The 11,598-nt window shown below is 32.0% G+C and overlaps 1 protein-coding gene across 1 annotated transcript in view; it reads right to left on the bottom strand.

The window, feature by feature from the left end:
- Positions 1-483: 483 nt before the first annotated feature.
- Positions 484-11,598, bottom strand: part of tna (Zinc finger MIZ domain-containing protein tonalli) — a 34,790-nt gene continuing 23,675 nt past the window's right edge. Inside the window, exons 8-11 of the mRNA XM_072529574.1 lie at positions 11,340-11,484; positions 10,939-11,238; positions 9,950-10,240; positions 484-8,102 (exon numbers count right to left, since the gene is read on the bottom strand). Of these exons, the coding sequence (XP_072385675.1) occupies positions 7,962-8,102; positions 9,950-10,240; positions 10,939-11,238; positions 11,340-11,484 (877 nt within the window). The 3' untranslated portion in view covers positions 484-7,961. The remainder of the gene's footprint in view (positions 8,103-9,949; positions 10,241-10,938; positions 11,239-11,339; positions 11,485-11,598) is intronic.

Genomic DNA, 11,598 nt, shown 5'->3' with positions numbered 1-11,598 from the left:
TTCTCAGCCTGCCGGCTTCATATAAAGCTTGTTACATTCCATATAGCTATTCTATCCGGGTTCTTAATTTTCATGTCTGGTGATGTTTTTTTCACAGTGATTTCGCAGGCTCGCGACCTGGGAAGACCTGTGGTTTAATTGTGTATTTCTTCACCTGCAGGATCTTGAGTTCCGCAGCCCATGATCAGTAATATTATTCGTTTCACTAATCGATGCCATGATGACTTTACTAAGGAGTATAATGCGGTGGTTGCCCGTGGCCTTCTCCATCGTAGTGTTTTCACACAAGCAATTCCACACTACGGTCTATAAATCTCATTTAAAAGATATTATATAAAACCCAAGATGCCCAAAAACCATTAAAAAAATATGATGAATGTTTTTTAATTGAAATTATTTTATTTTTAAGCGATTTTTGTTATGAGTTTTTGTCACGAAGAAGTAGAGCGTAAGGAAAAGATGAATTGTTAAAGAAAACACAAATTTAGATGCATAGACATAATATTTCTTAATTTAATGTACAATATATTTACATTAGCAAAATCATACATAGTTTTCTTTACTACTGAATAATTTATCCTATACTTATAAGTTTTCTTCATACAAAACGAATATAAAAATGCCAATAATTTGAGTTATCGTTAACTACCAAATGTTGTGTAATATGTGCCTAGCACGTGCGTGAAAGAGTTCTGCTGTCCAAAATCAAGATTTACTTGATTTACACTTAATTTTGGCAAGGGTACGATAAAATTTAACAAAATATAGGTTTCAAAGTTAAAGTATGTTAAACAAGAAATTCTGACATATAATTGTTTATTGATTCAATTTATCTGAAATAATACATCTGTTCATCTTATTACCCAGAGTAAAGTTTTAGTTATCAACTAAAACATAATTAATGCGTTAGAAATGCTGATTTTAATTTAATTCTGAAAGTATCTAATGCAACGTGTTACAAAAGCTTAATAAAGACAAAAAAAAGATTAAACAGCCAAAAGATATTATGAATACATAACATGTATTGTAACAGGTATGAGAGGTGACGGGAAAACAAGCCCAATATCCTGGGTAAACAAAATTCAAAATGACAAATAAAATCGTTGCTAGAACATTTTACATTCAGTTTTGGATATGTACCCGAATAAAAATAATAAGTTAAAGCTCCTCCGCGAGCACAAAATTTTTAGAATTCAATTAATATATGCTTCAAAATGGCGTTCAAGTAGTTTTATGGTAAGATAAATATAAATATACTTACTCACTCACGTGGTAAACAAAAAATTAGTAGACATAAAAAGAAAAAACAAGAGTAAATACAAGAAATAAGAAAGTTCATAAAGCTTTCTCAGTTCAAATATGAACCATTCGAAAAATTATATAGAACAAACGGAGAAAACGTTTAAACGATGAAAATAAGAACGCAAAGTCTTGGAACCAAAAATCCTCACATACAAAAAAGTTTTAAATGTACAAAATAAGAGCCTAACCTGACTTTCATCAAAAACCATGTAAAATAATAAAATAGAAATAACGGAAAATATGAATAAATAGCATATTGTGAATAATTAATCTACGTCAGCACCTAAACTGTTTTTTTAATATTATTTTTTATTAACTGATGTTTGAAATTATTATTGTATTTATGTGTTCCAAATTTATTAACAATTCAAAAAAAGTAAACTATTTTTTGGACAATAGGCTCCATCATCTTGAATGTAAATGTCTGACATTAGGGATGTATTACTCCCAGCTTTTATTGGTCCAAATTTTAAAAGTGAAACAAAATGATATGTAAAATGTATTGGTCTGGACTAGAGCATCAATTTGATACATTCTTTTATTTGTTTCAAAAACAATTTACTTAACCGACGAATTTACTTTAAATATTTGATAATACGAATCTGTAATACATATGTCTCTATAAATCATAAAATAAAATTCATACATTTACTTAGTTCATTCAGAATGGGTGAAGAATTAACACTCAAAAATGAATTATTATTATATGGAAAAAAGAGAAACGAAAAATGATTAAAAACTGGAAAATATAAATAGCAATGCCAAATAAGGTAAAATTTTCTCATAATATTACGTACGGATAGTAAACAAAGGTCAAGATAAAAATATAATGACAAATGGGGAAGCGCCAATAGAAAATATATTGAAAGATCAAAAGGTAGCATTAGAAAGAATCAGAAGTTCAGAAAGGAAGACGCGCATTACCCATCAAGTTCACCAAATGAACCCAAAAAATAGCAAAGTGGACAAGAAAATAAATTTAACAAAAATATACCAACAACAAAATCATCCAAATTGACTAAAGTAAATTGACTAAAATAGAAAGACTAAATAAATCTTTTATATTTTACCATAAACAATCATTTAATCTTAATTTAAAAAGTGAAAAGTGCAGTAAGTAAAGAAGCAAAAGTACTAAAAGACTTGAACTGAGTAAAGCAGTAGCTGTATCAACAGATTTGAAATCAAAATATAAGCATTTGGAATTTAAATCAACAAAAATATTTTCTCGTTGTTTATTTGACCAATATTACCAAATTCATCGAAAGAGATCAAAATAATAATTGAAGTAAGAAAGCAGAAAACACCGGATGTGAATATGTTAAAAAATGCGACCAAGATTATAATAAGGAAAGAACACATCAGAATGAGAACTTCTTAACATCAAGGCACATATCTATCTGAAAAGAATCGATCTAGAAGAAATTCTTAATTGTTAATCTATCAGGAGAGTATCAACGAAAGGGAATACAGTGTACCTATACCAAAATTCGAATTACAACTTGTGCCTTAACAGTTAAATACAAAACCAGAAGGCGTGAAGAAGACACATGACTTAAGACACCAAAATAAGAACAATTTGTTTGTAGAAGAAAAAGGAGTCTTAACAACATCTAAACTAAGAAAGTAGTAGTAACCTATCTAGTAGAAAAATGTATCTACATAGAAGACAATGAAGGGTATAACACTGAAAGGTACATTAAGTAGAAGAAAATATTTTCAACGTCAAATTAAATGGTTCTGAAACTATTTTCTTGCGGCATGTCAAGTTAAATATTATGTTGCTATGGAATTACCTCACAATTAATATTGATACAAATTACATTTTTTACAAAATGTAATATTCAATGTAATTACAAAAATGTAATTTTCATTGCAATCAATTGTGGCTTAATCTCTTATAAACATAATATTTATCAAATCAAATATTCTCAAGATTATACAATTTAGACCATTCAAAGAGAAATCCAAAATATAGGCTCATGTAACTGATAACTCAGATAACAGATTAGCAACGGATATGGTTCAATAAGAATTAGTCATTTTATTAATAAAAACTTTTTAAAAATCCATTGTATGAAACCACGAATCGATATCTTAGCATCAAGGAAAATATTTGAACTCTTCTGAATTTTATGTGGAATAATGACATAAATTTTCGTTTGGAAACGTATATAAGATATACCCAAAGATTTTCACAGACCAATAAGTAGAAATATTTTAATGAAATTTGACTTTTTGATATATAAATTCATCTATATCGAAAACAATTTATTGGCATAATTTTATACTGATTATTTATAAAAAGTTTACAGCTGGAAGCAATTGTTGTGGTATTTTTTAATATTTAATTGTGTAATTTTTATAATGTAAACTTTCAATAAATATTTTTCATCTCTACTTATAACATACAACTTATTGACATCTATTCTCTTGTCTAAGTTTTTTAGAATGAGTTAATGTTTTCTTGGCAATTAGAAGTAGAAAAATTCATGTGAACCTCGTATATAATCTTGTTAAAACCTTTAAAATTATTTTATGTTAGGAACTTGGACCCTACATGAGATAATGATACAGACAGACACATTTAAGGTTAACTACACAGCGGTGCGTGGCAGTTTGGACTTTATCTCGCGTAAAAGATTCATTTCTAAAACGAAATAAGCCTATAACTTTCATTTACTTAGTTACAGATCATAGAACGTCGTAACTAGGTACTGAGCTTGTTTCTAGTTCCCCAAAACTCGCATGAAAACAGTGCCTTTTGGTGCAATATAAAATAAAGCTATGTTTTTAAAATGTGCGTCATCAACACTGTATGAAACAAATGAAGTACTAAAGATTTTAAAAAGGGTGAGAGACAAAAATGCCAAAAGCACTTAAATGTGCTGTATTATTGCAGCTATAGTACTAAACATTTTCTGCTCTTTACTTAAGGCAATAATAATGATTGTTTTACAATAAAAAAAATTATACAATATATAAATGAAATTAATTTTTAATATTTTAGTCCTCGGATGAATCGTTACCATTGTAACTGTTAAGTTCAGAGGAATATATATATATATATATATATATATATATATATATATATATATAAGCATTTGATTTGTAAATAGATTTTAAGATTTTTTTTAAAGTAACTGTTTTCAAAAAGGTATTGGACTAGACAAAGAAATATTGTCCAATAATATATACGTAGATACTTCTTGGTCGAGCCTTTGATGGCACTATCTACACCAAAAATTTACAGAGCAATAGTAGTCTCGCGTATCTTGTCTTGGTTTTAGGAAAATAGAAATTGAAATGCTGAATTATTTTTAGATGTAAGTCCAAACTGTCACAAAACCTGGCAATTAAATAAAACGCTTCTTCGAATTTTTTCACCAAAATATATTTTCTATCACATCAAATTTTAACTTAATTTACACAAAGTCCACTATATAACATAATATTTTTCGCTAATTTTAATGTTTAGTTAATATACAATAATTGAATTATGTTAAACTTACTTATAATTAAACTTCATATCACAGTCTTATCAGAGTTCTCATTAAAAAATATTATATGTGGTGTTTGTGTTTTAAATACAAACTACATAGTCAATATATAACAACGTCCGGCCATGTGCAAAGTTCTCGATTGCTACTAAGTACAATTTTTATTGCGTAAACGGTTTTACTATAATCGACATTTCTAGTAATTTGTGTAATGACGAAATTCAATAGACTAGTAGTAAAAGTTTATAGATAATACCAATAAATACATTACTTAAAAAACTTTCGAATAGTATTCATACGAGGTCTGTCCCAAAAGTATTCAACCTTCGTTCATAGTATTCTGATCGCTGAAAATAGCGAAGAGAAAAGAATCGTTCTATCGATTTAAAAATGGCAGAACGTCTGAAAGTATTACGGTCGACCTACCAGCACAACGCCGGAAAATATTGAAGGTAAGACTTTTGATTGAAAGATCATCGCTAATTGTGCGCGAACTAGATATATATCAGAGTCCGAAAACGTACGTAAGAATTTTAACCGATAATTTAGGAATGATTCGCGTATATGACAAATTCGTTCCAAAATTAGCTGTGGAGAAATGCGGTCGCTAATGATGAATATATTATTAAAAGGGTCACTACTGACGACGGATGGTGGGTTTGCGGTTAAATTCCCAAAACAAAATAACAACCTTCACAAGTGAAGCTTACATACGAGCATCTATGTTGATTCTGTTTTTTTTTTCTATTAAGGTGTTGCTCTCTATAAATACTCTCCAAAGGATCCGACAATCAATAAATAATTTGAATTGTTGAATTCTCAGGCAGTAATAAATCGCTCAGTTTTTGGGCGCGGAGCCAGTGGTTGCTTTATCACAATAATGCGCGAGCACATTCATCAAACCCTGTGCCGCAGTTTTTGGTAAAGCACAAGATTGCACAACCCCGTCAGTCTCCGTAAAATTCCGACATGGCACCTTTTAACTTTTTTCCTGTTTTCAAAACTGAAATGCCAATCAAAGGGCAACGCTTAGACGGCTCAAACAAATTCGACAACGGCGCTGTGGACCATTACAAAAACTGAATTTCCGATCTGTTCTAGTGAGGTAAAGCATGTCATTAACAATGTTAATACATTAGCAATTACTCAATATTTGTTCTGTTTACCATTTATTGTGAAAATAATTATGTAAATAACCAAAATAAAACCCTTGTTGACTTTTCGTATTTCATCTCGGTGGCTACTGACTATTTTGTTGCCGTTAATGATCAAAATTTAGTTATTTGGCAACGGTTTTTTTATCATTCTAGCGATTACAAAAGAGGTAATAGTAATTTTATTATTAACTATTTTATGTAAGAATCAATCGATATAAATAAATAATACATAAATGAAGTTTTATTAGATCAAAAGCCTCGAGGTCAAAAATATAGGTATTTTGATAATTGTCTCCAAATATACTTTTTTGACAACTGTTTTGATTTCGATTAAATAGGTGTTAATTAGGATTCAATTTTCCTATTTGTGTAATATTCTTTCCATAATGATTATAATACTGAAGATTTGGAAATTGTTAAATTTAAGAAAATATACATTTTGTACCGAGAGTCAAGACCATTGCACACAACCAGTTTCTGTATTCCCTTGAAGGTGCCTTGTCTGATAGTTATAAAAGGTTCACAGAATTCTTTACAGCATAATAATACTTGAAGCCTATGCACATTGAGATGCAAAAATGACCGACACAGTCCTAAAGTAGGTACCTAAATTTTGGTTCCAAATTTTCTACTAAGTATATTTTCATTTTTTAGTTAATACTATATATTTAAACTGGCCGTCCTCGTTATTTTTTATGTTTTATTCCATTGGTTGCGACTGTTTTCGAATTATACCCGGTTTAAACCTGGCGTTAAGAATTGCTTTATTTTCTTTATAAAAGAAATATCCTAATAAGATACCTAACCAGCTCTAAATACTATAAAAACGAGAAAACTACTTTATAGAGTAGTAAAATAACAGTATGCCTTAAATTTTTAATTGAGACAGGCATTATGTTACTTCAGAACTCTACTTTTTTAATTATATTTTTTTATCAATATTTGATAATTTGGACAATTTTCAACTTCCCCAAACATTCTCACAATTTTTTACTGTTTACCTTTACCAGTATCCCCAACATTCCCGTTTTATTTACATTGAGCTGATTATCAGAACTGGTTTTACAGGCCATTTTATATTGACTTTTATTTTAGTAAGTACTCAAATATTACTACTTCATTGACACAATGATAATACTTGGAAAAAAGACGAAAAAGTCCTCGAGCATAGTACTCACACAATTATGAGCAGAAAGTCATAGACCGATAATTGCACAACAAATTTTGAATTTAACAAATATTGTTAAACTGTGCTTCCGTTTCGTTTCCCCAATCCTTCAATTTCAAGAATAGAAGTGCCATTTTCATATTAGTAAATCCATTTTATCCATTATATAGTCTATTATATAATCAATAATATATTTAAAATCAATTTATTAAAAACAAAAATATACTCAATTCAAATAACTACCTTTAAATAATAATTTAATATAGTATTCGTAAAGATTTGTACATATTTTTTTTTGGTTATTAATGCCCACTAAAATAAATTGAAACGATCAATAAATCAATATAAATAAAAACTAGGAATACTAACCAAACTGATATAGATGGTAAATATGACAAATTCTCGCTAACAAAATTCGTTATTATATGATTATCACAACGAATATATTCAAGGGAAATTGCTGAATGATGGCAGCGGGAAAAGAAAATCCAATGAATACAATTTGAAGTTATACCTGATAAAATATACATAATGCATTAAGAAAATGGCACCTTTTAATCTTGAAAATGATTCTTTCCCATCTAAATCATAGCTATCTCGAACCAATAGAATAAAATACTTCTGCCACTTATTCTCTTCAACGCTATATACAAACTATACAATATAATTTGATTTAGACCTTTTTCATAATCAAATAACACGATTGTTGTCGTCTTTAGGTATCACACTTGTTCACTCACTTGTGTCCGATGCGCGGAGTACTTAATAGATGAGAGAGAATGAATAAGAGAGTGAAAGATAGAGAGATAACAAAGTTCTCTTAACTTTCTAGGCTCATTCGAACAGGGCTAAAATGTCGTCATTAGTCGACGTATTGGCTTGACCCGAACTACTGCCGCTAGACGGTGGAGTGTTCAAATCCGGTGGGTCTAGATAAGACAGCAGCTCCATTGGATCCACACTGTCTGGTAGTAACTGAAAATAAACATAATACAGGGTTAAAATAAGATTCAAATAAAGCTATGTGATATGTAAGAGGTTTCTGCATAAATTTTGACACTGACAAATAAAAACATATTTATTATGAGCTCGCCTTTACTGTCTATGGACTTTTTTAGCTACAAAAAATCACTTATTGGGTCCAACCTGGGAGTAATTCAAATTGTCGCAGTGAAGACTGACGTGTTTTCAGTGGTTGTTTTTCCACACTTATCTGATTATTTCTCTATCAAAAAAAGTGGGCAAGGTAATGAAGCAGTAAAAATCCCAATACCGACCAAATTTTTGCAGTAGGATGGATCTCTATGAAAGTTGTTTCAATACAAATATTCAATACAAAATCAGTGCAAATTCGTTATTCGGGAGTTTTTGGGATCGTTGATCACAATTAGTCTAACGGTGATGGTATCCAATGCCGCTGGTGCACAGGACGGGCATTGTCTCTTGAAGTTTTGTGGAAATTCGATACAAGATCAGTGCAAACTCGTTACTTGGGAGGCTTTTGGGGTCGCGGAACATTAATATTATTTCGGCGATGTTTTTGAGGCACTGGTGCCCACGTCGGGTCTCTTCCCTTTTAGTTTTGTGGATATTCGATACAAATTAGTGCAAACTCGTTAATCGGAGGATTTTGGGGTCGCTTATCACGAGTATCATAATGGTTATGGTCTCCTATGCACAAACTCCAAGCGACCAGCCCCCTCCTAAGTACAAGGTGCCTCGGACACCATCGCCGACATAATATTAATGTTTAGCGAGCCCAGAATCCCTGAGTAACGAGTTTGCACTAATTTTGTATTGAATTTACACAAAACTTCATGAGCCGAGGCCGTCCTGTGTCCCAGGTGACTCGAACACTATCGCAGACATGATATTAGTGTCCAGGGACCCCAAAAAACACCGAGTAACGAGTTTGCATTGATATTGTATGTAATTTCTACAAAACTTTAGAAACCGAGGGCTTCTTAGGCAACAGGTTACCTCGCTTATCATCGCCGACATGATATTAGTGTCGAGTGACCCCAAAAACCACCAAGTAATGAGTTTGCACTGATATTGTATCTAATTTCCACAAAACACTAGAAGCCGAGGCCGTCCTGAGCACCAGGTTGCCTCGCATATCATCACCGACAAGATATTAGTGTTCAGCGATCTCAAAAATCCTTAAGTAATGGGTTAGCACTGATTTTGTATTGAATTTCAAAAAAAAAACTCCTGAAGACGAGGCCCAGGTGCACCAGGTAGCTCGAAAAACATGCACTTTGGGAAAATGCATTTTTCTTGTCCAATCATACAATTTTCATTTCCACATTATTTTTGTTCACATAATTTCCGAATACTCATAAATCGAATGCAAAAAGTTTAATTGAGATTCGTCCTACGGCAAAAACTTGGTAGGTTTATTGCTGCATTGCTTCGCCTAGTTGCACGTTTTTGTAGTGGTAGGCTGAACACAATGCCTTTTTCGAACAAAATTTGTTGAATTGGGGATCTCTCTTAATAGACCCATACACTCGACTTTTGTTTTGGATTCATATGCATCCTGATGGTGTAGGTCACCATCAGTCAGTCAGTAAATCCTTTTAGTGAGAAATATTCCGAAACATATCCGATTTTAGACGACCTTCACGAAATTTGCGCTAGCATGCAACTTCTATTACATTTTAAGAACCAGTGAAACACTGTGGGTTGTGTTGTTGCATCACGAAGTCGAAGCAAGTTGATAACAGATTTAATGCCCTTGCAGTGATGTTGCGATATCTCAAAATTTAAATAGCAGCACTCGTAAAAAATTTTTAGCATGCAACCATTTCAATACTTACATTAAGTGCCTCTTGTCCTGTTCCCTCTCCGTCAATAACAGCCGCAGGATCAAAGTTAAGATCTGAAGGTATTTCTGGTACAGAAGTATCGGCATTCGTTCCACCTCCCGATACCGATGCAGGACCTCCGTTGTTTGATCCACTACTGGTATTGTGGGTATCAGTAGACGGTGGCGGTACACTCGGGGGACCCGTCGTACCACCGCCTGGTGTATGCGCGGATCCAGGAGTACCTCCTCCTGGAGTGTGTGGCGTGTGTGGTGTATGAGGAGTGTGGGGTGTATGCGGCATCTATAACAGAATATTAAAATAAATAAAAAATTAGTAATTTACAAATCAAATATTACTGCATATTAGTATTAAAGGAAAGAAGACAAATTTAGTACTAACTTTGTATCGACCAAAATCGACCACTAAAAAGGTTAGTTTTGCCTAGCTAAATGATAAAAAATTTTACGCCAGTGGTTTATAGAGGTAATATGATTCGAAATAGATAAACAGAAATAGAAAAATATAAAGAGATATGAAATAGATCTCCAAAAATTGGGAATCAATATTGGGACATATGTAAAATCAACAATGAACAAGGTAGAAATATATAAACCTTTTTATATAAAAAAAAATGATACCTCAAAGATATAGACATATAAGAAAGATATAGATAAGACGATAACAATGCGAAATACACAGAATATAGTAAAATGAGCAAGCATAAGGGTATAATAAGAGAGAGTACTTTAATAAAACGTATCCGAAATGTTTCAGTTAACAAATGTGCAGTCAGATACAACCATAAAAATTTAAAAAATTTCAGAAAGGTGTCTGCATAAAAAAATTATATTTCTCTGGTTGTTTTAAATACTTTTCAGAATGGGATTTAATAAAAGACTTCAATTATTGGAAAACAGTTTGACAAAGTATATCAAACGAAAAAAAATCGAATCCTAATTTTTCAATACTATGTCACAACTATTTTCACATTTCCTCACCTGCTCATTTAGGCTCTTTTCCATCGCGTTCAATGGGTCCAGGGAATTGACAGATTCGCTGAGGTGTGAAAGTGGTCCATTACCGCTCAAATACTCGTTAGAACTCGAATAAGTATTATTGTACGACGGTGGCCCACCGTTCATCATCGAACCACTGGCGATACTATTCATATCCGGAGGTAAATAAGGTGACATTGCTTGCATATCCCAGTTGTTCATAGTCGGCAGGGTCATACTTCCTGGTGACATGGCTTTATTACGTTTGCCTCCACTACAGGAATCATTACCTTCATCTTCCATCTGAAGAAAAATATATTATGTTATGATAGTGAAACTACAATTACGTTGAATACAGAGTAACAGAACTACTAAGAATGTTGTGAGATTACAAAATCAGTTACCTTGATTCCAGGCATGTTGCCTTTGGCAGCCTTCCAGTTTGCAGAGCTGTCAATAGTGACTTCCTCCACTTCCGATGTACTTAAGGTATTCAAAATGCCCCACATATACTGGTCAACTTCTAAACCTTCCAATTGTGCAGGTTTACTAGAGAAGAAAAATTTAATAAGTAACATGGAAGTCATACAAAATGTGATATATATGAGCGACAGGCGGATCCGACTCAGCGAGTAACTTTACTCCCAAAACGAAAAATGTTAT

This window comes from Diabrotica undecimpunctata, chromosome 4 (assembly GCF_040954645.1).
Source record: "Diabrotica undecimpunctata isolate CICGRU chromosome 4, icDiaUnde3, whole genome shotgun sequence".
NCBI lineage: Eukaryota > Metazoa > Arthropoda > Insecta > Coleoptera > Chrysomelidae > Diabrotica > Diabrotica undecimpunctata.
This window is presented reverse-complemented; position numbering and strand designations above follow the sequence as displayed.